The sequence below is a fragment of the Larus michahellis genome, chromosome 18 (genome assembly GCF_964199755.1).
Source record: "Larus michahellis chromosome 18, bLarMic1.1, whole genome shotgun sequence".
NCBI classification, from domain to species: Eukaryota; Metazoa; Chordata; class Aves; order Charadriiformes; family Laridae; genus Larus; species Larus michahellis.
In genome coordinates, this window is record NC_133913.1 from 3,700,972 (window position 1) to 3,728,649 (window position 27,678).

Consider the following 27,678-nt stretch of genomic DNA (forward strand, 5'->3'; position numbering starts at 1 on the left):
ACTATATAGAATATTATACACAACGACTCTACAGACATACTATTTTCTTCTGTCAGTAGGTTCCAACAATATACTTAAAGAGTCAACAGGTCCTTTTAAGCTCGTGTGAAAGTATTTAAAAATGAATTCTCTCAGTTTGATTATTGTAATACAAACACCTTATTATTTCTCTCTGGCTGTATTCCACACTTCAGATAACTTCAGCCACAGCGTCTGCCCGAAGTGATTACTCCCTTTTACCTTGAAAAGCTCCAAGGCTGTACACTATTCCGTGCACCACAGACAGTGAGGTACAAGAAGTATGAGACAGAAGGAGGGTGTTAAAAATCTTTCAGAGTATACCCAAGTCAGAGCAGCCTAAGGTCTCCTTTTTCTCTTGCTCTCAGGAGCAGCTCTTCCTTTACTGAGTCACGAGTGACATTTAGATGAATCTATCCAAGTTGTGTCGTCTTCAGGTTAAAAATACTGTCTTTACAGGGATGTAACTCAGCATGCTTACAAAACAAAGGTATGGGGGTGGGGGTGGTGAAATCAGTGTCATTTGACTTCTCAAACAGCAGCAAGTTGCCAGAAACAACCTTGCCAAAGGCTAAGAGGGGACATAAGTAATTTTTGGCTATATCGCAGCCACGTTATAAAAGTCACACTACCTACTGGCTCAAATAACAATCACTGCTGAGCAGAATCCCAGTGAAAGCCAGAAGTCAGCTGGTAGCGTCCCTGGTATGATAATTGTCATTTTGCAACCCAAAAGGTGCAAGTTGGACTCATGCCTTCAGCAGACGAATGCTGGAGACTGGACTCTCCTAAAAGAGCAGGAAGGGGAAAGGATGGTGGCAGGGAATCAGCCACACCTAGGCAGTAACAATTTTCTACGAGAACAGATGTCTTGAACTATCATAAAAGAAAATTTCTTGTGCGCCTCTCAAGAAGCAAATTTTGTTCAGGAACACCCATCTCTTTATAAGGGTAGTAGTTTAGTTTGTTCGAGCAGAAGTCCAAGGCAGCAACGCAGCATTAGTGGCACATGATGATTGCTAAACCACACCAGAAGAGCGGTCTGAAGAAAAAACCTAAAGGGGGCATTTATCCGATAAAAACTATTTAGTCCCCAAAGACTTCAGAGCAGGACAAAAGGTACAACCCAAATGCAGTCTTGGTTTCCTCTCTACCGTATTTATCAAATTTTACATGGAATGTGTCAACAGAAACCCAAAGAAGCCTCCTCAAGGGTACACAAAGCAGCTGAGGGACTTTGGTTGCAATGACTGTTCTCAGGGCTACAAACATGGACAGGAGGGAAGCTTGAAGTGTGTCTAAGTTTTATTTAAGCAGGCTTGCAGACCAGATAAATCTCCAGGTCCTAGTCACTCATTTTAAATATGCATTAATTTGCAAATGCAAAGTGAACAGGGAATTCCAAAACTACCATACCAGCCGCAGCTCTGCAGCAAAGCTTCCTCAGAGAGGAGAGCAAGAAAATAAAAGCAGATTCAGACAGGTCCATCTTTTATCCAGAAAATCCTGTGCATTGTCCAAGTGTCACTTCACATCTAAGCCAAAGAGCTCTTAAGAGACAGGTGTTCTCTTCTGACAGTTATATAGCCTTGGAAATTATTTTCAAAGCTGTATAGCCTACTGACATGCTAAGCAGTTTCTATCATGATTTAAGACTTCTTCAGGGTGGACAGAGGGGAGGAGAGTTTTCCGTGATAAGCTGTGCTGCATTTATTAGTTACGCAAATTCTGCACGTTAAATAAGCAGACACTGGCACTGCATGTTTTCAGCTCGGAGTTCAAACACCACTCAAGTGGGTCACGGCAGATGATCACCTTGAACAGCTAAATTCCAAAGAAAATGTTCATTTTGTTTCCAAGATGTTTTTCAGAAATATCTGGAAGGCATCCAGTCTGTTTCTCAGCTCACGGGATACAAGGCTTTATGTTTGAGGTGAGGAGTTTTAAATTTACCACATCAGGAAGCACAGTAGAGGTCTGTTGTCTCTGTAAACGCTGGCACTTTTCTTCATCTTAAGGGATTAAAAAAGTTAGTAAAAATCCAACCAGTGAACAGGATGCCTTTTAGGCCATTCATGTCATGTAATTAAAACCTGACATTTATAAGGCAACAGGCACACACAGATTCCGCTATTTCTCTATTATGCTTTGCATATCACAACTGTAAAGATGACAGTTTTTTCCTGGAATGCTAAGCCCTGTAGACATCCGAAAGGCTGGGAGAGAACAGACAAACAGACAGGAAAAATCTCTGCAATGACAGAAGTGAGAAGTAGCGTCAATTTTTCCAATCATATCATTAACAAAAAAAATAATCAGAAAAACAGAGCTAAGTGCACGGTCTCCAGCTAAAACGGGAATTCAGAAATGCAACTGACTTCGCCCAGATGTGTACCGCAAAGTGGAGACCGCTCAGTGGACACATCACAGTAGTGAGAAAGCGAGCGTGAGCTGGTTTGGAAGAGTCCCGTAGTACAGCGGGCCGATCTCTACAGTGCTGCTGACAGCCACGGCCCAGAGAGGAGCACAGCTCCAACAGCAGATCCAGGCAGAACTCAAACCTTGACCTTGTTTAGGATGATGCTCTGCTGGCCTCCTTACCATTAAAAGCAACAATACGACCAAGGCCACAACAAATAACTAATCCTGCACTTACCACTGTTGCTGTAAGCAAGAAAGAGCAGCAAAGCTAACAGCAGTAGAACCACTGATAAAGGAATTATTTGGCATTTGAAAGTGGGCAGAATCTAAATAGATATATTTAACATAGCAAAGTCTCATCAGAACATCCAAGCTGATAAGAGCTGAAGAATAGAGAATGACATTAGAGAGGTCTTTTACCCTTCTGAAAAATGAAAACAAGACTGCACATTTCTATCCGGGAACTCTCAGAATAGCAAATATTTTCCACTTGGTTAGTCTAATTAGCACAGTACCGGAACTATTAAATATTGTTTCCTGTCATTCACTCTGCAGAGCATTTTTGCTTCCTTTTCTATTGTAATCCTATGTTTTCCTAGAATACCCAGCTGGTGCAAAACACCAGTCAAGCTCCAAGGGTAACGGCAATGGCATAAGTACGACCATTGCAGAAGAGGGATCAGGTGGCTGAAAGCATTTCCAGCACCACATTGACCCTTGCTCTCAGAGTGGATGAACAGAATGGTGGCATCGAGGACACAAACCCCTACAAGAGTGCCATCACTCTCACCATCTTGCACAGACAGGGTCCAGGCAGCAGGGTGGTCTTCCACAGGAGAAGTCGTTCTTCCCCTCTCACCTTTTCAGTAAAGGGAAAGAGGAGAGCCAAAAGCAAGAATTTTCACTATTTCTGTTATAGAACACAGTCTCATACTACCAAGACACTTAAGAGTCAGAGGTTCCTAACATAACTAGGACCCCCACACACATCCTGTTAAAATGATAAAAATCAAATAAAGAATGGGAACATGAATAAGAAGACTGATTAACAGAAGATTACAGAATAGTTAGTGTAATGGGGATACTGGAAAGGTGGAAAGAAGCAACTCTTAATTCTGTGAATTGTGCCTTTTGGATGGGAAGACTAAGAACAAGAGCAGGAACCCCGGGGTAATTGCAGTGAGACTAAAATACGGTAGAAAAAACAAGATTTACATGATTTTCTCTCCTAGGTCTCCCATCAACCTGAAGATACCAAGTCCTAGGGAAGAAGGAACATCCTTCATTTGCACGACACGTACAGAGCCGAGCACGCCGTGAGCATTTCAAAAATGAAACAGCAGCAAATGCAGAAAGGTAAGCGAGACGGAGAGAGAGAGAGAGAGAGAGAGAAAGAGAGAGAGGTATCAACAGGTCTCCCAGGGGATCTACGGGGGAAGCCGAAAGGGCCTTTTCTGGAAGCCGACCCAGCTGCGGGGCCACCGGAGCCCGACCCCTTCAGCGGGGAGGCCGGCTGCCCCCGGGTGGGGGCCCGAAAGGGGCCGAAAGGGCGACGGCAGCTCGTCCCAGCGGCGCCGGGGATGAGGAAGGGACGCAGGAAGGGGAGAGGAAGCCCGGCAGCCCCACGGGCTCCCAGCCGGGAGGGCGGCGGAGAGCGGCCGGGCCCGCTCCCACCGGCGGAGGGGTCGCCCAGCGCCCGCAGCCCCCCCCGCCCCGGGAGCGGCCCGAGCGGAGCGGGGCCCCCCGCCGCAGGAGAGGGCCCGGCGGCGGGGAGGCCTCCCCGGGGAGCGGGCAGCGCGGCGGGTCCGGCTCCCCCCGCCAGGCCAGGCCGGGCCGGGCCTTGGGGCCTGAGCGCGGCGGCGAGCCCTAGCCCGAGCCGCCCAGGGGTCGGTACCTGGACGGGTTCCTGTAGCACCGTCATCCTGCTCTCCCCGGCCTCCTCCTTCTCCGCCTCCTCCTCCTCCTCGCCGAGCCCGGAGCGGGGCGGCCCCGGCCCCGCCTCAGTGCGTGTCCCGGCGGCGGCGCGGCCCGACCCGGCCCCTGCTCATTTAAACTCCCAGCGACCGTTACCGGGGCAGGCGGCGGGGAGGGAAGGAACGAGGCCGGCCAAGCGCCGAGTCCGCCCGAAGCTGGCGGCGAAAACACCCGAACTGCCTGCCGGAAATACCCGAAGCCCCAGGCGGAAAGAGCCGAGCGCTGACGGAAAACAGCTGGGAAACCCGTCCCGTCATCAGCCAGGCGGAAGCGCCGAGCGCGGCCGGAGATAGCCGAGCGCGGCCGGAGATAGCCGAGCGCTGACGGAGCCGGCCGAGCGAGACGGCCGGAGGGAAGGAGCGGGCGCTGGAGGGCCGCGGCCCCCTCGGCCGTGCCGCCTCCCCGGCCTCTGCTCGGTGCCCGTGATCGCCGGCACGGCAGCGAACACGGGCCGGCTGAGGGGGAGAATACGGAGCTGGGGGGTTCTGTCCCTCACCGCGGGGCGGGCGGCCGTCAGCGCTGGCGCCCGGCGTGAGGGGGCTGAGGTGAAACCCCCAGCGGGGCCTGAGGCTCCTCCCTGAAAGCGCCTTTGCACCCATGCAAGTTAGAAACTTGCACTTTGTACCCAAAAACCGGGGTTCTGGGGTATCCTGGCTACGGGGGCCTGTCGGGAACCGCCAGGACCCCTCGCAGTGCTGGCCTGCCGTCTCCCACTGTAAGGGGAGGCCTGCTGCGGGCGGTGTTGGCCCAGGCCCCAGTGCTTGGCTTTGGCTGGGGGTTCGCTCCTCTCTGCCCCCCGTGTAGGGGGACAGCACGGCGCAGGTCTTGCCCCCTGCAGTGGCAGGGGTGTCCTGGGGTCATGTGCTGCCAGCTCTCCCCAGGATGGCCAGGACTAAATTGGGCAGATTGGGGTACTGGGACAAGGGGGCTTATTTGACAATTACAGCTTGAATCTGCAGGTGCCGGTTTATCTGACATCTCACTGACATTGGCAGTGGTAGGTTAATGGTTGGACTCGATGATTTTAAAGGTCCCTTCCAACGCAGACAATTCTATGATTCTATCTCCTGGCACAGAGAGAGCTCTCTTCCCTATCCAAAGGGATGGAATAAAGATGCACAACTAAAATTGCATTTATTAAAAACACTGACCTATTAGTAGCCATCTGCAACTAGCAGAGGCTGTCCTTTTCCAAACCCCTCCGCGGGCTTCCTGTAATACAACTACTGCGTAACGCCACCCCCAGCACACACGCGCACACCTACGCACATGGACTCTCTGCTCTCGCTTGCTCCTTCCGATACCTTTTGCACTTGCACTCAACTGCCTGGCGGACGGATCCTGGCACTGCCTGGTGTGCTGCAGAGCGCAGGGGGGAGCAGGGGGCTGCATCTTTACCCGAGAAGAAAAGCTGCGTGCGTGGGGGTTACGTTGAAAAGTTGCGTGTAGAGCAGGAGGGCTTGGCCTGCCTGCTTCCCCACTCTACGCGTCTTTCTCCGCATTTCTGAAAAGCGTTTTTTACAAGTTTGTTATCGCTCCAGTAAATCTGCAGGTGTTTGCTTTCAGGGTGTGAGCAGGTTGGCACGGAAAGGCAAAGCTTTTTTCAGTCCCTGACCTGAGACAAAAAGTGGGTCATGGAGCAGTGCTTTCCCCCTGGCTCGCTATCGAGTCGACCCGAGTCATTTTGCCGAACACGAAAGGTACAAACGACATGACACAGTGGAGTGTCTGCCTTCCCTAGAGGCCTTTACCCTCACACGCTGACACTGATGATGGCGACGTGTGCGTACGTGGGTCCGGGGGTCCGAGGGAGCGCAGCCCGTACTCATCAGCCCCGTCCCCATCTCGCTGCCCTGCCGTGCGCAGCTGATAACTCCTTAGGATGAAAGCTGGCTCCGTCTGTCTCTTCCATTTGACAGGACACAGCACTAACTCTCCTGACATCCAGACCATCTTTGGTATGAGTTTCTCTGTCTTATCACAGCCTGAGGAGACACAGCCATCGGCTCTCCTTGGAGTGTGGGGGGGTTATTTTTACCTCTCCTCAGAGTCCCCCGGACTCCAAGTAAAGTGCCTGAACTATAAAAGGACACTGTTGACTATTGTCTTGGGACATCTCGATTTATGGAGATTCTTCCAGTCCTTAAGTGCAGATCCGTGTGGGGGATCACTCGCTGGTGTCCACAGATGATTTTATAAATGTCCGTGGGACTAAACCCACTTGCTCCTCGGGATCCTCAGCTTTTCCAGAGGAGGAGGCAGGACATGAAGGCACATGTAGAGGTATATAGCTATAGAGATACAGAGGTATATAGCTATATAGAGGCACAGCCTGTGCCTGTTCAAGTGCATCATTCCAACCTGCTTTGCTACAAATCAGCTCTGCCTTATCCTAAAGAGACAGAACAGGTCCCCAAAGCAAAGCCTGGCTGGCTGTTACCCCGAGGGTGCTTCAAAGGCTGGATTTCCAGCCCTCACGTTTTTCTCTAGTTCTCTCTGTCATTTTCCACTGCTCTCTTTCTGCCTGTCTCTTTGCAGGAGTCTCTTTGGTTTTAATTTACAGTGTCAGTCCTGTCTGCGCAGAAGCTGGAGGCTCTAATGCAGGGCTTGTACTCTGCATGTAGGAGCGAGAGTGCAGCCTCTTGGCTTGCCAGGGCAGGAATATCACAGCTAGCAGGGCCTCCAGTCTCTGCTATGGATTTCCTCTGCAAGATCGGGCAGGTCCCCCGCCTCTCTTCTGCTCCGTTGCTCTCTGCAGCAGCACGTTCCTCTGCAGGAGTCAATGCCACCGTGGTGGCAAGGGCAAACGTGACCCCGGAGCGAGTGTGCAGCAAGCAGCGTCCTTTCTCACCCTGCCACCGCAGTCCTTTAACAGGTTAAAGCACAGATAGTGCATTAAAGATGCGAGATGCCCAGATTCTCCCTAATGGGAGCTGTCGAAACACCACAGACAGAAGCTAAAATCTAATCTTGCATCTATAAACAGCTTATGTTGCTTTTTATGAGCATTTGAATCAAGCAGTGGGAATTGAAAGCAGCTGTTACTCAGTTGCTGCACAGAAATGAGCAAGTGGCAGCTGAAGTCAACCACATCAGAGCAAAACGCCTTCAATTTCTAGTCAAAGTCACAGAGTGAGAACGTTGGAATAAGGAACAAAGCAAAGCAAAGTGTTTTCTGCTCCCAGGTGTTCTGCTGATGGGAGGGCTGTGTTATCTGTCATGAATTATTCACCACTTCTAATGATGCTATGGTGATGTTTTTGCAGGTAGGAAGAGGGAGAGAGACACCGGCTTGGGTCACACAGCCCCCAGACAGCTTCTGGCTGCAAACACACGGTCTGCCTGGAGAGGAACCATCCAGGGAGCCCTGTCCTGGCTGGGCTTCATCCCAGGCAGGACACTACCCGCACCCCGGGGACCCGCCGTCCCGTGCCATGAGGGTGGAGGTGGGACCTGGCCCAGAAATACCCGTCACTTCCCCTTTTTCCTTCCCTCTTGCTGATTCATCAGGATTCGACTTGTTGGAAACCCACCTTTGAAAGTAGACTTTTGGACCTGTCAATGACGTAGAAAAAAATCATGTTTTTAATGTTTTCTCTGATGTTTCTGGTTTTTTAAAGGGCCTCTGGCCTTTTCTGGCTGGGCCAGGCTGCGCGTTGGTGAAGGAGAGGTGCTTGCCGGTCTCTCCTATGACAGGGACAATGGCAGGGCTAAGCAGGTCCCTCTTTGCTCCACGGTGGAGTTCAGCCTGCACCTGGAGGGAATGCTCGTGGGGCAGTCTGGTTGTAGGGTGGATGGGCTACAGGTCTGAAAAAGAGCTGGGCTTAGGGCAGAGAGGAGGTGGAGAACCTCCCGAGAACAGGGGGACTGTTTGATGCAACCTGTCCCTCATGCTCGCTTTGCTCCAGGCCTACCTACCTCCATCGGCAAGACGTGGCCAGACTGCAGCCCAGCTCCTGGCCCCACGCCGAGGGTGGGGTGACGAACAAAGACCCTCACCCCCAAGTTCGAACTCCTCCCTCACGTCTAAAACCTCACGGTCATAAAACCTGCCTTTTCTCCCCTCTCTGTGGGAACATCCTGCTATCTCTGATAGCTGGTGGAGACCAGGGCGTCTCCTCCATCTATCGCTTCACTGAGTAGTCCAAAGCCAAGGCAGAGATACCATTTAAGGGAGGAAGGAATGAAATTTAATGAGCCAAATGTCACAGGAAAAACCTGAAAAGAATAACTTAAGGTTTAAAACCAAGTGGGAGATCTCTCACTGTATACTGAGGCCAACTCTCCATGGTGGCTCAGGCGAAACATCTCCGCAGATGTGTGACATCCAAGGAGGAAGGGACGTGGATGGAGGAATCTTGCTGTTCGTGGTGCTCAGGTGGGTTCAAACACTTCCGAGAGCCTGGGAGAGAAGCATGAGAGGGCTTAACGCAATGACCCTTTGAGACGAGAATGCGCCTTCTCAGATGAACCCAAAATGTCAATAGCCATAATTCTACACCATTAAAAAGCCAGTGTTTCATGCAAATCGTTTTGTGTAGAATTAAATCTCCCTGGCAGCGTTTGCCACCTAACCACCTATATTGCTGAGCCGATGAACAGGAACCGGAGAGAAATGGATTAAAAAATATAAAAGGATGCTGAACACTCAAAGTTCAGATTTCCGTCTGTCTCTGTTTTAACCTTCTGATGTTTAAAGAGATTTATAGAGGGGGGGAAAGAAAGAGATTTTAAAATGTTTAATTTGTGTATTTAGCAGAATCTGAAGGTCATATTTTTTTCTTCTTTTTTTTTTTTTTTTCCCCCTGCTGCCTTTCACACAGCTGAGGAGAAGAAATATGTTTAAGGAAAGTAAGTGAGATAACGAAGCCATAAGAAACTGGCAGGGGAGACTGAAGCCAGCTCTTAGTAGTTTGGATTTTCTTTTAAATTGAATAGATTTCAGGGGGATGTTTCACCCTAAAAGAAACCTCTTTCTCTGTTTTCCTCAGACAGACTTGGAGAAACACAAAAAGCTTAGCAAGCATCAATGGTACATTTTCCATATTCTTTCTAATGTTAATGGGAATGTTGGTATTACTTAGGTCAGAAATTTCCTCGCTATGTACTTCGTGTTTTCTTAGCATCGAGTCATTCACTGCTGCGGGTTTTTAATTATGTATTCCCACTGGCTGCTGTTTGATGACCACCTGAGCTCCTGGTGGGTTAGAAAATGTACCGTCATAAACCACACCAACCTCTTTTTTTTTTTTTTCTGAGCAGAGAATCGCCACAATTAACCAGGTCACGACTGACAGTCATGGGGCTGATGCTGTCCCGAAAATTTTGAATGGCGTTGAGTTACAAGTGAGGTCCGTTATCATGAATGCAGCTTTTTGTGCTTTCAGAGCTGGGATTACTCTTGTGGCATTAGTCTGCTGCAGGGTTTTGGTTCCTCTGCCCCTGGCTGTTACCTGCAGGATTTCCAATTTCGGAGTAAGCAGCAGGAGACCCTGATTGATAAACTCACCTGAAGTTTCTTCTTTCAGCCAGACATGATGTGCTTGACAAAAGCTGAGGAGGAAATGAGAAATGAGAGCAAGAGAGGTCAAGGGATGCTGTGAGCTGTGGTGGGGTGGGCAGAGGGGCAGCGGGGGGTACCCCCAGCCTGCGGCACCCCAAGGATGAAGAGGACATGCTCTGCCAGGACTGAGATTTCCCCTTCTGTTCCCACCTTATGCCTGCCATTCCAAACCAGTTTAGTGATACCAAACTCCTCTTGGAGATAAGACGGTACTGCTATCCCATTTTCTGAGGCCAAGGGAAATGGGTACCTTCTTTTCCTCAATACTCCCCAATTTTAGGGGTTCCCAGGTTTAACCACCTCTTATGCCAGATTTTGACCCTCTTGGAGCCGTGAACGATCTGGGTCTCCAAATGTTCCCAATTAGCCTCTGCTGTGAAAGATGCTGGCTTTTTTTATTTTTGATAGCTTACAACAAAGCAGTGCGAAAACTGGGGATAAAACAGTCCTGAAACCCTTGGAAACATGCTGTCTTCTGCTTTTACTGGAAATCACTGGCACAACCGCCTTGTTCCCACCCCAGCTGCCATGTCTTGCCACTCTCCTCGGAGAAGCTTCGGAGGCTGATCCCCACCTCCCTATCAGTGATCACTAATGTCCTTGCAGAGGACACATTTTGCACCCTAAGACAAGACAACCGTGTCTGAGATGGCCCTGATGGGCATCTCTTGCTCCTACCTTCATAGTTGATACAGCCATTGGCATCTTCTTGACCTGCCATGAGCTGCTCCACCTCGCTTTCCGTCATCTTCTCCCCTGGAGGAGGAGGATGGAGAGGTGAGGGGAAGGGTTCTCAGCATGCCAGGACCCTACTGTCCTTTTTGCAGAGAGCCAAAGCCATCAGAGGAAGGAAAAAGGGATTGAAAAGGAGTTGTGTGCCATTACAAACTGGGGAACGCTGGTGGGAGATTGTGGACAGAGGACCAAGCTGCAGCAGTTGTCTGATAATTGAGGATTTTGCAGACCCTCCACCTCACCTAGATCACGCATGAAGGTGTGGCATAAGACGGAAAAGGCCACGTGTTCAGGAGCCGTTCACTCCTACTAAAACCTACAAGCAGCAGAATAAAAAGGCTCTCTCCAATGCGTGAGACCAGCAAACTAACCCAGGTCATTTGCCCAGGAAGAGCTTAGGGGTGGCCTGTGTCCTGCTCCCCTGCCCAGGGCCAGCCCATACCCAGTGTGACCAGCACGTGGCGCAGCTCGGCCCCCATCACCATGCCGTTGCCCTCCTTGTCGAAGACGCGCAGCCCTTCCACAAAGTCCTCGAAGGTGCCCTGCTCCTTGTTGCGGGTGAAGTGCTGCAGGATGGGGAGGAAGGTCTCGAAGTCCAGCATCTTTGTGTTCATTTCTGGAAGGGGAGGAGAAGACGGGGTCAGAGATTAACTTCACTGGGCTGAAGTCCCCCTCTGAGGACCTCCTGCTTAACCTCCCTGCTCTCATTTCCGTCTAAGTACAGGGGAGAACCCCACAAGGTGATGGGACTACTAGTATATTATACTTGAGATGGGAAGATCCATGTGAGGAATGAAGTATTAACATCTGGGGACTGCACACAGACTGCTGATATCAGCCAAAATTTAAAACGAGCAGGTCGGTCCTTTGTCACCGGAGCAATGAGGCTGCACTGGGACTGCTCAGGTTACACCAATTTGCACCAGCTCAGGATATGGTCTGCTAAGCATCAGCTGCCACCATCCCCAGCTGAGGACAGCCTATCCCTTACGTCAGCCGTGGCACAGGGAGGGGGAGTGAAGGAATTTTGCAGGAATGAAGCCTCTCTGCGTCATTTCCTTCTCAAATCCTTAGTCTTGCAGGGCTGTTCCTACAGGGAGGGGACGTAATCCTTCACTTGCTGCCAGCGAGCACAGGGATTGCTTGTCCCACCCTGTCCCCGCTGCCCCAGTTTGCTGTCACCTTCTGGTTTGGGCTTTCCCAGCACCTTCAGGACCTCCGCGTTGGTGGGGTTGTGACCGAGCGCCCGTAGGACGTCCCCGCACTGCGTGTAGGTGATCTGCATGGCTCCCGTGGGCGTCCGGTCAAACAGGCTGAAGGCTTCTTTGAACTCTGCAGGGAAGAAGAGCTCGGATGTCCTCTGCCATGCTGGCCCCATTTCCCACCCTGCCGGGAGCGAGTCCTGCCTGGCAGGCAGGGAAGGGATGAAGATGTGCCTGATGAGTGCCCTCTGCACCCATGGCTGCTGCCCAGGGCAGGCAGCCCTGCGCTAGCTTGAGCAAGGAGCCACCGAAGCTTGCCAGACTCCTTCAACGAGTCTCTCAGCTTCTCGAGCAGGTTTTGCCACCCGTGGGGAGCTGGCGGGACAAATCCTGCTGGGATTCGTGCACCACCTTGTGCTGGCAGCACTAGCTGGAGGTGCAGGCTGCTGTCTCTGCTGCAAAACATCCCCTTTGCTCGTCTGTTTTTCGACTAGGGCCTCCTGGGGACCCCATGACTGTCCTGCTGCACCCCCATGACACCTGCAACACCCTGTCCGCTCTGCTGGTGTCCCCCCAGCCCCAGCCAGGCAGACACAGCACGGCGTTGCTCGTGTTCAGGGAAGGGTGACCATGTCCACCCCAGCCTTGCAGACCACATATCATGCCAGCCCTGCGTGGAAGGACACAGGAGATTAATTTCCAAGTTCAGTCCCATAAATTATCATGCCATGGAGTGTGACATTTTACCTGGAGGAAGGGGACCTACATTAGGAACCATTAAGGATTGCTTTCCTTCTGTGTGTGATGCTTTTCAGCTGCCTGACCTGCTGCTGGGCTCTCTCTTTAACACCAGTGTTGGCTACATGCATGGGTTAGTGGGGGTTTCGGCAGTGTTAGGTTAATGATTGGACTCGATGATCTTAAAGGCCCCTTCCAACCAAGACGATTCTATGATCCTCTAATTCTACGATTCTACGCAGACAACCACGCACCTGCGCTGCTCGGAGCCTGGTCTCTGCCTGTCTTTTCAACCCTTTTCAATCTTCTCCACTACAACAGGCTCCTCACTGGCGCTGGGGTGCAAAACGTGGGAAACCAGTCCTCCAGGATCCCCCCCAAGTCCTTACCCTCTTCCTCTGCAGGCAAGGACCCCGAGGCCAGTGCCTGCCTCTCCAGCTGCTCCACACAGGCAGCGAGATGGTGGTTTTCCTGCAGCAGATGCTCCACAAACTTCTGGATTTCACCCTGCTGCCTCCAGGCCAGCGAGTCCACCTGAGCAATTGACTGGCCCAAGCGGGTAATCAGCGTTTCCAGCCTCTCCACCTGAACTCTCAGAGCTGTGAGTATCTTGTCCATGGCACTACTGAATTCCAGGTTCTGCTCCATCTTCTTCATGATGTCCAACAATAGTTCACTCAAAGTGGAGCTGCTGCTCCTCCTGCTGTTGGGTGGGATGAGATGATCACAGTCTCCATGAGGAGATGGAGATGTCCTGGTTTGGTAGGCGTTGCCTTGGGTTTGGTGGGAATCCTTGCCCAGGGCTTTGGGTTTGCTCTGTTTTCTACTTGGCATCTTTATATCTTTTGCTGAGCCTCACCGTCCCCTGGACCCATCCCCACGGTGTCCATGCCATGTCCCTGTAGTCCTGTCCACGATCCCCGCCAGCACCTCGGGGTGCTGCTGTTATCCTGCTTGACCTCACAATGGTTCCGTCTCTGCAGTGAGGTCCCTCCATCTGGCTCTGGGGGTGTCCAGGGAGGGACATCACCGCCTGCGAGTCCCTGGGTCAAGAGGCACCGCTACAAGGGTGCTTGGCGATGTCCACTCCTGACTACCTGGAGCCGTGGGAGCATGTCACATGCTCTGGGACATTGCTGAAGGTTAAACTCAAACATCTGCGCGTTTTAACTTGCTCACATTCCCACAGGCTCTCTTTTCTCCTTTCAAAAGCTGGTTTGGGGGCCAAGCCTGCAGGATACTGGGTCTCCTCCTCCCAGTATTCCCACCAGGATCTGCCCACAGATCTTGTCCCTTCCCTAGTCTGTACAGAGGCATTAAAACTGCCTGTGGAGAGATAAGATATCCCAATCCCAGCTCAGCCCCTCGGCATGGGGCTGTCCCTGCATCGCCAGAGGCTGCTCCTCACACACAAATCCACCTTTGAACCAGGCTGCATCTCTCACCATGAATGGAAAAATACCTTTTCCCTGCCAGGCTCTGAACCGGGGATTATCCTCTTCGACTGGGGCATCCTCAGCACAGAGCAAGGAGCCAGGATCCATTCCTTGCTCCCGACAGCCCGGTGCTGCAGCCCCAGCTACATCCGTGTGCTGGCTCCCGCTGCCCTCCGGCATCGCTCCCATCTCCGTCTCCTGCCTCCTCCCTTCCCACCAGTGCTCTTCCCCATCTCCTTACTGGCCTGATGTCGGGGACATGACTTTCTGATTTCATACGTCCCTTCTACCTGCTAGGAAACCTCAGATGCCCATCCTGGAGGATGAGCAGTGTGTTGGGGGGAATGGGGTACCCGGAGAGGATTTGATGTGTGGGGCCTCGGCTTTCATGTCTGCTGCAAAAAAACTACCTGGAAAAAGGACTTCCCCGTTTCTAATGCCATCTCTGGGAGAAGGTGAATCTGCGCTTACCTTCGATCTGCTCTGCGGTGAATTCGATCTGTGGGGAGAAGAGGACAGAGCCGGGCATGAGGGCTGCGTTACCACCGGGGAATGAAGGGGCTCTCCCCTGCCTTTGACCCTCTCCCTCCCCAGGCTCCGCAGCCTGCGCGGGGCACGGAGCCGTATCCGAGCCATGTCCGAGGCATGCTGTGCCCGGGAGTACTCCCACCTTCCCTGCGGAGCCAAGATCCCTATGGAAAGCACTGCTGGCAGAGGGTGGGCAGGCATTGGGGATGCTCGGACCATGGTCAGGGCTATTTTGGGTGGAAAGGATGTTATTTCAAGGCTTGATTCCTAGTTCAAGTGATTGAACAGCCTCCGTGCTGAGCCTGCTCTTAATAACTCTCCTGCCACAGCTCTGGCTTAAAAATGTGACTACATCCTGGGAAATCACAGGAAAAGTGATCTCCCGTTGCAGAGACTTGGATGAAAGATGTTCTCACGTGGAGGAGGCAATGCAGGTGGCAGAATACTTTGGGATGGAGACAGTGGGTGGCAGAAAAGCTTTTTAATGCTGCTGGGGCCCCTCGCGGTGTCTCAGCCAGGAGCTGTGGGGCATTTGACTCCGCAGCCGGAGCTCCGGGCAGCAGCGTCCCGGTGTGAGTACGAAGCAGTTTCCTTGGGCGAGAGCCGCACAGGGCTGGAAGGGGGAAGATTGAATCTTCCTCCCAGCGCAGAGAGCATCGCCCCCAGCCCGCAGCATCAGAGCAATCTGCTCATTTTCCCCTCCCAACCCTGGCGCTCAGCCTGCCTAATGCTGTTCGCGTGGCGCGTTGCGTGGCCCGTGCCTGGCCGATGACAGGCACGAAGAAAGACGGTGACGTCTTCGTTCCTCACTCACCTTCACGCTCTTGGGGTCGAAGGCAGGCTCTCTGGGAGGCTCTGGGGCTGGAGCCGGTTTGGCTGTTTCCTTCTTCGGGTCGGGTTTCTTGAGCGGCATCACGCTGGGTCTCTGCAAAGGTGGAGGGATGAGTCCTGCCGCCCAGCGAAGCAACCGAACGGGGGGATGAAAGGCAAAGTCTGCTCCTTCCCTTATATACGGAGCCCTGTCCTCACCCCGGAGGGGCAGGCCAGCTGCTGGAGCAACTGCTACTTACTATAAAAGGAAGAAAACTCAAACGAGAGGGGCCCCAACTTGACAATTGCCCATTGTCATCAGCTCCCAGCGCAGCAAAGCCACCAGCTGCCCCCCCTGCCAGCCGCAAAAGGGGGGATGTCTTTCCCCCCCCGGCACCTGCACCGGGTGGGCTGCACGGGGGCCGCTCGCTAAATGATCACTGAAAACCTAAACGCAAACGGCCCCGGGTGCCTGGCAAGGAAATAGCAACACAACGGCTGATAAACCCTCTGCCGTAGCCACGGGAAAAGCACGTCTGTTTTTAGGTAGGCCTGCCAGGGGGGAAGCTGCAGAGCTGTTTTTAAGACCGGGATTCATGAAGTGCTGCTTCAAAGGAGCTCAGTCCTCTCTGAACCGTCCCCCCGGCTCGTGCTCAGGGTCTGGTTTGCCCCAGTCTCTCCCCAGGCCTGAGCTTGTGCTCACTGGAAAAGGCTCCGGCAGGACCTCGGAGGAGCTGCGTGGCCACGCTGCGGGCAAGAGACCATGTAACCTTCGTCAGGATGGCTGACGAGGGTAATGCAAATGATGGTTAAGGCCGGGCATTTCATTCCTCAGCCCAGGATCTTTCACGGTCCTGTACATCCCCAAAACCCGCGGGGCAGAGCGGGCGATCTGGTCTCCTTTCAGCTCCTCTCCAGGCACTGGGCAGGCTCCGGTGGGAGACGCTCCCACTCTCACCCTCCTCTCCCAACTGCTTGGAGACCCGCGGAAGGGGTAGAAGCAGAAAGAAATAATCGGAGAGGCAGAAGAAGTCATCGAGGCTCAGCATCCCAGCAAACGGGGCTCAAGAGTTACACCGCGACATCCTAAACCATCAACTTAAAGATAACCAGATCGCAACAGATCATGGGAGGAGGAAAACCCATCCCTAGTTTGCAGTGAAGTCTCAAGAGCTGGTATTTTGGTAGCAGAAATAAATGGGGAAAAATTAATTACAGTAGATGAGAGCATCTTCTCTGCTGTGGAGATGCTGCACGGCCTCACATCTCCGGCCGGCGCTTGCTTAAATTGGGCTGCAGGGACGGTTTCAAGCCGCTGGGTGGAACAGGATCCTGCGGGATGCTCAGTCCCGGTGCGAGAGCTGCGAGATCCTGGTGCTGGCTGGAGTCTGAGCCGTTATACTTGCACATATATACACTCATTCTATACGTGTGTATTTAAATTTGCTGTATACATAGATGTAGAAAATGCAGCTGTATTTGTATTTTCGGGTGGTTGAGTCAGGCTGGTTCAGGTCGTGTTGTATTGCAGCGGCTCAGGCTTGGCATGGCCGGGTAGGTCTAATCCTGCTCTTCCGGAGCTGCTGCAGGGCTAGGGGTGATGGGGACAGGGGGTGTCACCAGCTCAGCTCAGTGCCCAGAACCCCCCCGGCCTCTTCCCTGCCAAAACGCTGCTCAAGCCGGAGGCTGAGCCATCGCCAGCCGGGTTACGGGGGTCTTTGGGGGGAGGCAGTAGCCGCAAACTGCTGGGAAATTTGCCGTCTGCCGTCATCTGGCGCTTGCTAGCGTGGATTCGGGGAGCTGAGGGGACAGGATGATGGGGCTGGGTGGGCGTCATTTACAATGATTGCTTTCCAGATCTCTCTATAATATAGCAAGTAATTTAGCAAAAAAAAAACCAAAAAACAGAAAACAAACCAACAAAAAAACCACAACATGTTTTGCTAACTGCAAACTCAGAGCGCGGGTCAGATTTCGCCTGCAGTGGGAATCAAATTGCCCCTGAGCGTTGCTGCCTCCCCCTCAGCCAGCATCCATCCATCCACACATCCATCCATCCACCCATCCACCCATCCATCCGACTCCAAAATAACCTCACCTCAACTCCATCCTCATCCCTGGCAGCTTCTGGGTCGGAAATCGGTACCCAGAAGAGCCTTCAGAAGACATTAGTCTTGCAATTTAACTGCTGCTCCCGTCTCCTGCCCGTGCAGCATCCTGCTGAGCATGCGCGGGAGCTGCGGAGCCGATGTCGCCGGGCTGGTGTCGGCACCCACGCCATGGTCCGGGGTGGTGGCTAAATTGGGCCGGGGAGACGGGCAGCTGCCAAAGATGCTCCTAATCCCTCCTTGATTTCCAGCTGATTGCCGTGGCAGGGGAAGCAACCGGGAGGCTTGTTTTCCTGCCTGATTTAATCAGAGGGAGCAGCAGCACCTCCGGAGCGCTGTCATTCAGATTTGCTTTGCTCTCTCAGCCGGCTGATGTGCCTTCCCTCGCCGCAGGACCTGAGCAAAAGTCTGACCGAGCAGCCCCAGGGGCGGGTGGTTGGGAGCGGGATGAGCCACCCTGCCAGGAAAATCCCGAGGGAGGCTGCGGGGGCTCTGCCCTGCGTGGGATTTTGCCCCCATGGAGCAGCAATAGCTGCGCCCGGCCATGGGTTACACGGGCCAGGGGTGAGGCCCCGGGTTGGGATCCTGCTGTTCCCAGGGTTTGTCACTGGGCTTGGGAATTTCAGCCTCATCCCGCTGATGACAACCCGGACTCCTCGCTTTGTGCCCCATTTCCCCAGGGGGATGCTCGGGCGACACAAGGTGTTCGAGCTGGCGGGGCGGTGGGAGCAAGCCGGGCATCCGCATGGTCCCGAAACGCAGGGGACAGCCCTGGGGTCTCCCCGAGGGGGTGCGGGTGACAAGGGACCTCTCCGATGGGGACGGTGGGACCCGCTGTGACCCACCAGCCCTGCCGCTTTGGCTCGTGGCATTCAGGGGCTGCGTGGGGCACCCATCAGGGTGGGAACTGCCTGGTGCCAGGCCTGTCCGTCTGTCCTGCCTCCCCCCTGGGCCGGAGCAGCGCTGATTTCGCTGCCACCAGCGTCCCTCTGCAGAGGGCTGAACGCCGTTGTGCAGTCAGGTCCCTTGGCAAACAAGCGCACAAAGCGGGGCGCTGCTTGTCCGAGCGGGGCCGATCCCGGCACATCTCCCCAAGATCCTCCCGAGAGAAGGAAAAGGGTTAAACTGGCGTCTGCCTGAAAGCCATCCCATCTCGGGAGCATCAGTGCCGAGGTGATGCTCACGTGCTTGCACCCTCTGCCTCCAGCCACCTCGCTGGGATTTTCCCCACCGTCCTTCGTTCCTTTTCGGCTCCTTGGGAGCAGCCCGGGGCTGGTGGGGACCGAGCAGCGCGGGGGCAGCGGGGGGGATGCTCTGACAGCTGACAAATGAGCCACCAGGCAGTGAGAGAAGTTTCTGAAAAGAGAAGAGGAATCTGCCTTGAATGAAGAGGATTTTAGCACCTAGGGCTAAGCCAATAAACCTCTGCCGTCCCCATCCGAATGGGAATTGTTTGCACACGCTCCCGGGAGCTGCTTAAAGCAGGCGAGACGCTGAGACCGGATAGCAGCGAGCACGGTGGGGGGAGAAACCCCCCTGCCTGGTACGCCTGCGAGCGGCTCCCTGTAGCGCTGCCAGGAGAGGGGACTCCCCTCGGGGTGCTCCCCCAGCCCTGAGCACCCAGGGACGGGCTGTGTCCCTGCCGTCACCTCGCCTCGACGGGGACCGCGGCCGGGAAGGTGCTCCCAGAAGATGCCCTGTCCTGCCGAAGGCTCCAGCCCTCTCCATCACCTGCGACCCCGGGCCGGCAGCAATTCAGCCATCCCCAGGTGAAGGCTTTGCTTTCTCCAGCTCCCCATCCCTGAGGTCCCCGTCCCAGCGGCGTGGTGGGACCATGGAGGCATCTGTCCCCGTGGGAGGCATCACCGCGGTTCTCCTCTGCTGCTGCCTCCTGAGCTCCACGTGGGCTCTGGTAAGTCTGCGTGGCCCCACGGGCTCCTCCGGTCCCTCTCCTGGCTTTAAATATTGCTAATTGTGCGACCCGCTCCCGTCGGGGACTGTGTGCCCCCCGGCTGCACGTCCCGCTCCGCAGAGATGCCAGGCAGGAGCAAAGAGCCTCTCCCTCCCGCTAAAAGCTTTCCATCAGCCATGGAGACACCGCAATGTGATGGTTTTTCCATTTCTTAGACGCATCCAGGGCAGGGTTCGCTGCCTCGGAGGCGTCGGGGGAACAGGAGGAGTGGGGCCATTTACAGTCAGCACAGGCGAGGCTGGAGGGAGGCAGCGAGGGCAGAGACGGGACCCCCACAACCCTCTGCCCACCCACCCCCATGGCTGATTTTGGGAAGGGCATGAACGGGAGCTCAGGGTCCCCTCTCTGGGGCAGGATTTGGCCCGGCTCGCCTGTGGGCAGTCTGGGAGTCAACGGGAAACCGCTGCATCCCGGCTCCTTTTCACTTCCAAAGCTGTTTCACCATAGAATCACAGAATGGTTCGGGTTAGAAGGGACTTTAAAGCCCACCCAGTTCCAAAATCCTGCCCTGGGCAGGGACACCTCCCACCAGCCCAGGTTGCTCCAAGCCCCGTCCAACCTGGCCTTGAACCCCTCCAGGGATGGGGCAGCCACAGCTTCTCTGGGCAACCTGGGCCAGGGGCTCACCACCCTCACAGCCAAGAATTTCTTCCTCAGATCTCATCTAAATCTCCCCTCTTTCAGTGTAAAACCCTTCCCCCTCGTCCCATGGCTCCCCTCCCTGCTCCAGAGTCCCTCCCCAGCTTTCCTGGAGCCCCTTGAGGGACTGGAAGGGGCTCCAAGGTCTCCCTGGAGCCTTCTTCTCTTCTCCAGGCTGAAACCCCCTCCATCCCGGCTCCAAACTCAGCATCTCAGTCCAAAACTTCCCAAAAAACCTTTGCCCGTGCAGCGCGGCCAGGAGCCGCAGGCTGCCCCCGTCTGCATCGCACGGCGCTGAGCCCCGGCCGGTCACTGGAGCCAGGGGCTGCCAGAGCCGGCTCTGAAGGGCTCGTCGTGGGCAACAGGGACATCCCGCGCTGCTGGTGGGGTGGGTGAGGAGGAGCCGGGGCAGAAGCCTGACACGGCCCTGATTTCTAGCCCAGAAACATGAAAGTAGACGCATTTCTCAATGGAGCACGGCCAGGGCGGAAGGGGGCTCGTGGTCAGCCTCAGCCTTGCAGGAGGGAAAAACACAAGCAGGAAGGGTGGCAGCGCTTTTCTCTTCCCAGTATCGTTTGGATCTACCCGAAGTCACACAAACCCACCTCGCCTGGGGAGGGCTGGGAGAGCCCAGCCACGCCGTGCCTGCTCCGTTAGCTTTTCCTACCAGCACATCCATTTTCCATGCGTGCTCCTGCCTTCCCTGCCTGTCTCTTGCACGGGCTTTGACTCTTGTTTCTTGCCCCGAGGCTGGTCCTGTTTGATGCTCTGAGCGAGACCTCCAGGCTGCGGGGTTCAGCAAAGCGTTGTTTCCACGGCTGGAGACGGCGATCCCTCAACGGCCCTTGAGCCCCTTGTGATTTTGGACTTGGTGTTGATTAGCCGGTTGGATTCAGGGGTTGGTGGCAGGGGCAACGGGGTGGTCTGTGGCAGCAGAAGTGCCGCCGGTCCTGCCCCGAGCTGGGAAGCGTTTGTGGGTGTCTCCAACCACCTTTGGGTGCTGCTGGGAAGGAGCAGCTCCGCTCCCAGCTCCTGGGTCCCGGATCCCAGCCACAGGTGGCTCATGTCACCCAGCAGGTGGTGGCAGCTCTCTGGGGACATGGAGATTACCAGGGTGGGTCAAGCTCTCCCAGGGAGGGTTAATTGTGAGGAGACCTGAGCCGAGCTGCCGTCTGACGCCCCCGGCCCAAGCCAAGCCACGCAGAGACAGCGGCCGTCACTTCGGTTTTGTCTTGGGCAGGTCGACCCCGATGATGTTCTCACAAAAGAAGAGCAGATCTATCTCCTGGTGGAAGCTAAGGAGAAATGCCAGAGAGACATAAAAGCCCAACTGGAGAAGATCAAAGGTAGCATCCCGCCTCGGCGCCTGGGTCAGGCAGCCCCGGTGGAGCTGGCTGCCTTCCGGGAAACACCGTCCCCTCCGATGGGAGTGAGATGGGGCCAGGGAGATGCGCGGTTCCTGGGGACCACAGGGTGCTGGTGTGGGTTTGTGCAGCTCCTGGCACCGTCTCTGCTCTGGGCGCAATTAGGTGCTAATTAAATCATCACCCTGAGTAGCCAGCGCTGGCTGCCCTGTGTGCGCTGCGAAGGAGAGCACGTGGAGGGGCCACAGCCCCCCCCAGGAGGAGGTGGGATGTGATGGGACGCGTCCCGCTCCCCGGCCCCCCTTGGCTCCCCCTGCTCTGCAGCCCAGGGGTGATGGTGTGGCAGCGCGTTTTCCTCGCCCTGGTCCCACGCAGGCTTGGGGACGCCGGAGGTTATGACGTGACCCCATTCGGAGCCAAAGTGAGATGTGTCTTTGCTCCTTGGCCAGACACCAGCTGCCTTCCAGAGTGGGACGGGATCATCTGCTGGCCAAAGGGCTCCCCCAGCCAGGAGGTGTCGGTGCCCTGCCCCGACTACATCTACGACTTCAACCACAAAGGTGAGCGCTTGCGCCTGCGCAGGGAGTGACCTCCCCTTGGTGATAATCCTTCACCGAACAGGGACGTGTTCGGACTCCCCGCGGGTCCTGCCGCTGTCACGGCGCCCGTCGCCGTTCCCAGGTCACGCCTACAGGTACTGCAGCGCCTACGGGACCTGGGCCATGGCTCTCAGCATCAACAAGACCTGGGCCAATTACACCGAATGCGCTCTGCTCTTCTCCTCCGAGAGCCGGAGCCACGAGAAGGTGACCTTGCTCATGGGAGGTGCTGGGAAAGGGGTCGGGATGGGGAGCAGGGAGGCAGCAAAGGCCGGGGGAATTGCCCGGAGCAGGGGGCTCTTCCCGCTCCGCTCCCCAAACAAGCCCTGCTCCTCCCCAGAGGCTGGGGGCAGAGGAGGGGGCCGGGGCTGCAGAGGGGTCATGGAGCACAGCCCTTCTCTTCCAGGAGGTGTTTGACCGCCTGCACCTGATGTACACCATCGGCTACTCCATCTCCCTGGCCTCCCTCGTCGTCGCCGTCTGCATCCTCTCGTACTTCAAGTAAGGAGGAGCTGAACTCCCATCCCCGTGGGGGAGAACCGCCTTCTCCCCACCGCCTGCACACACGACCCCCCGAGGGGGAGCAGCCCCTGAGGGAACGGGAACCGGCCCCGAACCCCAGCACAAACATCAGACCATTTCCCAAAGCCCCCAGACACCGCCAGCATGACCAGCTCCCCAAACGCTCCACCCTGCTCTTGAAGGGGTTGTCACCCCACTTGCCCCCAGATCTGACTTCTGTGCCAGGGAGGGCTGACACCCTGGAACCCACCTTCTCTGGGACCCCCCCGTTGCCTGACCCCACGTGCCATGAGCTTCTTGGGCAGCGGGGGCTGGGTTCTTGTCGTACCTCTTCTCCGTAGGCGCCTGCACTGCACACGCAACTACATCCACGTCCACCTCTTCACCTCCTTCATCTGCCGGGCGGTCAGCATCTTCGTGAAGGACATGGTGCTCTACTCGGGGACACTGGCCAGTGAGACGGAGAAGATGCGGGAGGACGACTTCAAGGCAGAAATGGGTCCCTCGCTGGGACAACGGAGCCACCTGGCAAGTGGCGCGCTGACACCGGGGGCAGGATCAGGGCAAAGGGGATTTAGGAGCCCTGGCGCAAGGGGATGCACTTGGGACCCTCCCAGATGGGGGCTGTGCGGCTCCGGAGTGATGCAGCTGGGGAGGGATGAAGGGCCACCTCTAGCTCTGGCCCGCTTCTCCCTGTCCTGGTCCCACGGTAGAGATCAGACCCACGGAGGACATGGGTCTCGCAGCCTGTCTGAGCTCAGGGTGCCCTGCTCTGGGAAATACCTCTCCTATGGGAAGCACCTACAGCTCCTGCCCTACGGCTGATGCTGGAATATCCCAGGGGAGATGTATCTCCCCACAAGAGGAGGAACACAAACCATGCATGGGGCACAGCCTGGGTTTTGCTGGCCAGAGAGCAAAAGCCACCAGGTTTTGCTTTCAGGGGACAGCCTGACACGAGCACCCCTCCGACCTCTCTCTCAGGTTGGCTGCAAGGTGGTGGTGACTCTTTTCCTCTATTTTCTGGCCACCAACCACTACTGGATCCTGGTGGAAGGTCTCTACCTGCACAGCCTGATCTTCATGGCCTTCCTCTCCAACAAGAACTACCTGTGGGTCCTCATCATCATCGGCTGGGGTAAGTACGGACCCCAACCCAATGCTGTGGCTGCTGAGACCAGCTGGGAGCTGTGGCATCAGCCATGGTTGAGCAGCACCGAGTGCCCAGATAAGGGCAGTGGGACGCAGACGAGCTGCCAGCAACTGGCGCGCTCTGCAAACGTGGCGCTTCGTCCATGGTTCTCACTCTGGTTCCTGCTCCTCCAGGTCTCCCCGCTGTGTTTGTGTCCGTCTGGGCCAGCGTCAGGGCCTCCCTGGCGGATACGCAGTACGTAGGTCCACCTTCTCTGACAGTCCTTCGGGCAGGGAAAGACTGATTGCAAATGCTTAGCAAAAAAAATCAAATCTGTGGGCACCAGGACTTTTAAATATTAAAATTTTCAAAAAAACCCAAGAGGCATCAACACACATACAAGGCTTGTTCATAAAATTGCCAGTAATCCAGACCAACAACGGTTTTGTTCTGCATTTGGGAGGAAGCCGGATGCAGGTTTACACCATAAATTGATCAATAAACAGTGCAAAGATAAATGCTAAAGGGCACGTTCTGAAGTTAAGCATTTTAAAATGAGAAAAGCCACAGGATGTACAGCAAGAGTTTTAGAGGGCCAAGGAGCTCTCAGGAAGGTTAATGCTAATTTAAAAGCGATCTGCAGCACCAGGATGGTTACGGATGTTCGTGCCATGGCTGCTGCTGGGCTCAAGGTCTGCACAAACTCCATGAACTTCTCCCCCAGGGGGGGTGAGGGTGGCTGGGGGCGCAGGGGGCCACCAGCTGGTGATTCTCCTCACCAGTGAGTTCAGGTTTTTCCAAGGTGTCTCTGCCGGTCTCTTCAGGTGCTGGGATCTCAGCGCGGGGAACATGAAATGGATTTATCAGGTCCCCATCTTGGCCGCCATCGTGGTAAGAATCCCGTGGCTGAATCTCCCAATCCCTCTTGGGGAAAGGGGATCGATAGAGACCCAGAGCTGCTGGCCTGTGGTCACTGGGGTTGGTCCCCAGCCACCCTGGCACCCAGGGAGGGCCCACAAGATGCGGAGGGATGCGCATCCCTCCCCGCTCCGACCACAGCATCACCCCCGCGTCCCTGCCTGCAGCTCACCCCGAGCTGCCTGTCCTCACCCCGGGGGGCCGCTCGGGCAGACCCAGGGCACCGCGGGCAACAAAACGGCCGCGGCTGTCTGTCGGCAGGTGAACTTCTTCCTCTTCCTCAACATCGTCCGGGTGCTGGCCTCCAAGCTCTGGGAGACGAACACGGGGAAGCTGGACCCCCGGCAGCAGTACAGGCAAGTGCTGGCAGCGGCAAACCCACGTCCCGGGCCCATTTTGCCTCATTTTCTGCCTGTTTAGCTGAGATGGCTTCTCCTTGAGCGAAGAGGCAGCTCAGTTTGACTGGAACAGCGGGCCCAGGGGCTCGGGCTCTGCCTGCTCCCTTCTCCAAGCCGGACAGGGCACAATAGCGGTGCACAGACCAGCTGTGGCACCAGCAGAAGCTGAAGCGGTTGCCCTCTTTGCTAGGATGGTTGCCAACGCCTGCCGGGGGGGCTGCAGGGTGGGTGGCAGGTCCCAGCTAATGGCTCGGAGCGTTTCTCCTCGCAGGAAGCTGCTGAAGTCCACGCTGGTGCTGATGCCGCTCTTCGGAGTCCATTACGTGGTGTTCATGGCCATGCCCTACACCGAAGTCTCGGGGGTCCTGTGGCAGATCCAGATGCATTATGAGATGCTCTTTAACTCCTCTCAGGTACGTCGGCACGGGGCTGCCGGCCCTGCTGCGAACTCCGAGCGACGCTCATCCAGGGAGGCACACGTACAGCATCCCGGCCCAGGACTCAAACTCCACCTCTCTCTCTTTCGGCAGGGTTTCTTTGTGGCTTTTATCTACTGCTTTTGCAATGGGGAGGTAAGTCAGAAGCGTGAGCAGCTCCCTGTTACAGCCCCTGTAGGGTCAGGGAAGTTAACCCAGGCTGGGATAACCAGAGGGAACACTCGGATCCATCCCTCTCGGTAGGATTTGGAAAGGGGAAAAAAAAAAAAAAAAAAAGAAATCAGTAGGAGTGAAAACCACAGGGAAAGGAGGGGAAGGGGAAGCGGATGCCTGTTTTGCTGCCTCTGGGCACCAGCAGCCATCTCCGCTCGCTCCCTCAGGTGCAGGCGGAGATTAAGAAAGCCCATTTTCGGAGAAGCCTGGCACTGGACTTCAAGCAGAAGGCACGAGCCACCGGCACGGCGGGGAGCTGCTGCTACGGCGGGCCGGCCTCCCACGCCACCACCAGCTTCAGCATGAGCCTGGCCGGGCGCGGGGCAGGCAGCACACAGCAGCGGGGGCTGCTGCTCCCCGCCCGGGCCAGCCTGCCCGGCTACATCCCCAGCTCCTTCGCCTCCGATCACTTTTTGTCCTGTCCGAGCCAGGAGATGAGCCAGAAAGTCTGTGGGGAAAACACGGTGGACTTAACAGACCTGAATCAGCGTCACCCCAACCTAAACAAAGAGCTGGAGACGATGCTATGAAGTGAACGGTGTCTCCCATCTGGACATCCAGCTGTGCCTGGAATGATGCAGATCCGCTTTGGGCTCCTTTTACGCTTGCACGGAGCGCCGGGTTAGGGGACAGCAGCTGGAACACCACAGTTCCCTCTCCCTCACAGCCAGGCTGCAAAGGGACCACGTGCTCTCGCTCCTTCTTGTACCCACCTGGCCTAAAAATGAGCGGCCAGTTCAAAATCTCATCTCCTTCCACGCGCAAGCGATTGACGTAAGTGACGTCTGTGCATGCAAAGCTTGAATCCCCACCAGGAAACAATCCTCCAGGCTCAGTCTTACCTCGGCAGTCTGGAAAGGGACTCCAGCTCCAGCCTGTATAAAGCCGATTCAATCAGCCCATCCTGCTCCCCTGTTTAGCACCAGTTCCTGCGTCGTACAGCCCGGGGCTGGCAGTGGAGAGTGCCCACAGGGCGATTCTGCTGCTCACCCTGCCCTTACTTCCATCCTGCTGCAGCTGACAGATACTGTGAAGCCCCACAACGCTGAGCCACAAACCGGGAGCACGAGTCACCGGGATGCAGTGGGCTCAGGGAGGGAGGCTGAGCTCTACGGGCTGGGAAGGACGCGGCAAAACTCCTGGGTCCCCCAGGCTTTACGTCGCGGCTGTCTGTAAATGAACAGGCCACTGCATGCAAGAGCCTTGGCCCTGTGATCTTTTCGCAGGCTAAAAAGTGAATAAAAAGACAGTCTGTAAGGTTTGCTTCTGTCCTCAAACTCCATTATGGACTCACGCCCAGCGACTGGTTGCTGTGGGGCAGCAGAGGGTGCAAAGGGCTGGAAACGCAGCTGGGTTCACAGCCCGGAGGGTGTGCTCCCACTGCTCGTGCTGGGGGACAAGGCAGCCCCAACTTCCCCCTGCCTACACGTGCGCTGCCTGGGAAAGCATCCCATCATCACCCTGATGGGAAAAGACATTCCCAAGGAGCTTGCGGTGCCCAGCCCAGACAATTCAGCCAGATCACAGGGGAGGGGAGAACTGCCGCGTTGTTGGGAGGGGGGGTACACACGCCAGTTAGAATTAAAACAGCTTGTTGGTAGTAGCATGGAGAATTTTTTTTCCTACCTGCTCTAATGATACACAGTCCCTCAAGGCAGTCATTTTATTATAAAGAGCGACAGCAAACATATAACTAATCCTGTGCGTTCCCAGATCTTCCAGTGAAAAGCTAAGACACAAAGTGAGTCACCAGGATCAGAAAGCAGCGGAGGGACAGCCAGCCAGGAGGCGCGTCAGGGAAGGGACGGGCTCCAGGCTTCATATTCTTTAAATGGTCTAGACGATGGTGCAGAGTCAGGTGCACCCGCACCACCTCCCACCTGCGGCAGCGAGCGCTGCGCGACGTGGAAGAGGCGCAGCTGGGCGCTGGCAGCGTTTCCCCCACCCTGGG

At 55.4% G+C, this 27,678-nt stretch overlaps 3 protein-coding genes across 11 annotated transcripts in view; 1 reads left to right on the forward strand and 2 right to left on the reverse strand.

Annotated features, from left to right (window-relative positions):
- CDC27 (cell division cycle 27) overlaps positions 1-4,675 on the reverse strand; it is a 36,188-nt gene extending 31,513 nt beyond the window's left edge. For 4 of the 8 annotated variants that reach the window (XM_074561597.1, XM_074561596.1, XM_074561603.1 and 1 more), the window contains exon 1: positions 4,334-4,616. In XM_074561597.1, coding sequence (XP_074417698.1) covers positions 4,334-4,360 — 27 coding nt within the window. In that variant the 5' untranslated portion in view covers positions 4,361-4,616. Of the gene's footprint in view, positions 1-1,833; positions 1,886-4,333 lie in introns of those variants that run through there. The other 4 variants (XM_074561599.1, XM_074561598.1, XM_074561600.1 and 1 more) reach the window with 3 other exon arrangements.
- Positions 4,676-8,580: 3,905 nt separating this feature from the next.
- MYL4 (myosin light chain 4) lies at positions 8,581-17,658 on the reverse strand. 2 transcript variants are annotated; one of them, XM_074561606.1, is made up of 8 exons: positions 17,524-17,658; positions 15,430-15,540; positions 14,559-14,586; positions 11,894-12,043; positions 11,154-11,327; positions 10,655-10,732; positions 9,923-9,966; positions 8,581-8,815 (listed from the first exon to the last, which is right to left on the reverse strand). In XM_074561606.1, the coding sequence occupies exons 2-7, from the start codon at positions 15,526-15,528 to the stop codon at positions 9,938-9,940; spliced, it is 558 nt and encodes a 185-aa protein (XP_074417707.1). In that variant the 5' UTR covers positions 15,529-15,540; positions 17,524-17,658; the 3' UTR covers positions 8,581-8,815; positions 9,923-9,937. The 2 variants fall into 2 exon arrangements, with proteins under 2 accessions (XP_074417707.1, XP_074417706.1); XM_074561605.1 differs by having other exon boundaries at positions 13,041-14,586; positions 17,524-17,651.
- Positions 17,659-19,085: 1,427 nt separating this feature from the next.
- On the forward strand, positions 19,086-27,279 carry LOC141732769 (parathyroid hormone/parathyroid hormone-related peptide receptor-like). Its single transcript, XM_074562128.1, has 13 exons — positions 19,086-19,445; positions 21,385-21,490; positions 21,958-22,068; positions 22,190-22,314; positions 22,514-22,608; positions 22,971-23,157; positions 23,614-23,767; positions 23,956-24,016; positions 24,586-24,652; positions 24,941-25,039; positions 25,353-25,490; positions 25,608-25,649; positions 25,895-27,279. Exons 1-13 carry the CDS (start codon positions 19,368-19,370, stop codon positions 26,255-26,257), a joined length of 1,626 nt encoding a protein of 541 aa, XP_074418229.1. The 5' UTR covers positions 19,086-19,367; the 3' UTR covers positions 26,258-27,279.
- Positions 27,280-27,678: the final 399 nt, after the last annotated feature.

What these genes read in the sequence shown, in the direction of transcription:
- MYL4 (XM_074561605.1), bottom strand. Translation starts at nt 13,485, where the DNA reads ATGCCAAGTAGAAAACAGAGCAAACCCAAAGCCCTGGGCAAGGATTCC. An exon ending in GGGAAAGCCCAAACCAGAAG is followed by an intron (nt 11,328 to 11,893) that starts GTGACAGCAAAC and finishes CTCCCCTTCCAG; the next exon opens with AAATGAACACAAAGATGCTG. An exon ending in TGGCTGTATCAACTATGAAG is followed by an intron (nt 9,967 to 10,654) that starts GTAGGAGCAAGA and finishes TTTCCTCCTCAG; the next exon opens with CTTTTGTCAAGCACATCATG.
- LOC141732769 (XM_074562128.1), top strand. Translation starts at nt 19,368, where the DNA reads ATGGAGGCATCTGTCCCCGTGGGAGGCATCACCGCGGTTCTCCTCTGC. An exon ending in TGGGACAACGGAGCCACCTG is followed by an intron (nt 23,158 to 23,613) that starts GCAAGTGGCGCG and finishes CCTCTCTCTCAG; the next exon opens with GTTGGCTGCAAGGTGGTGGT. An exon ending in CCTCATCATCATCGGCTGGG is followed by an intron (nt 23,768 to 23,955) that starts GTAAGTACGGAC and finishes CTGCTCCTCCAG; the next exon opens with GTCTCCCCGCTGTGTTTGTG.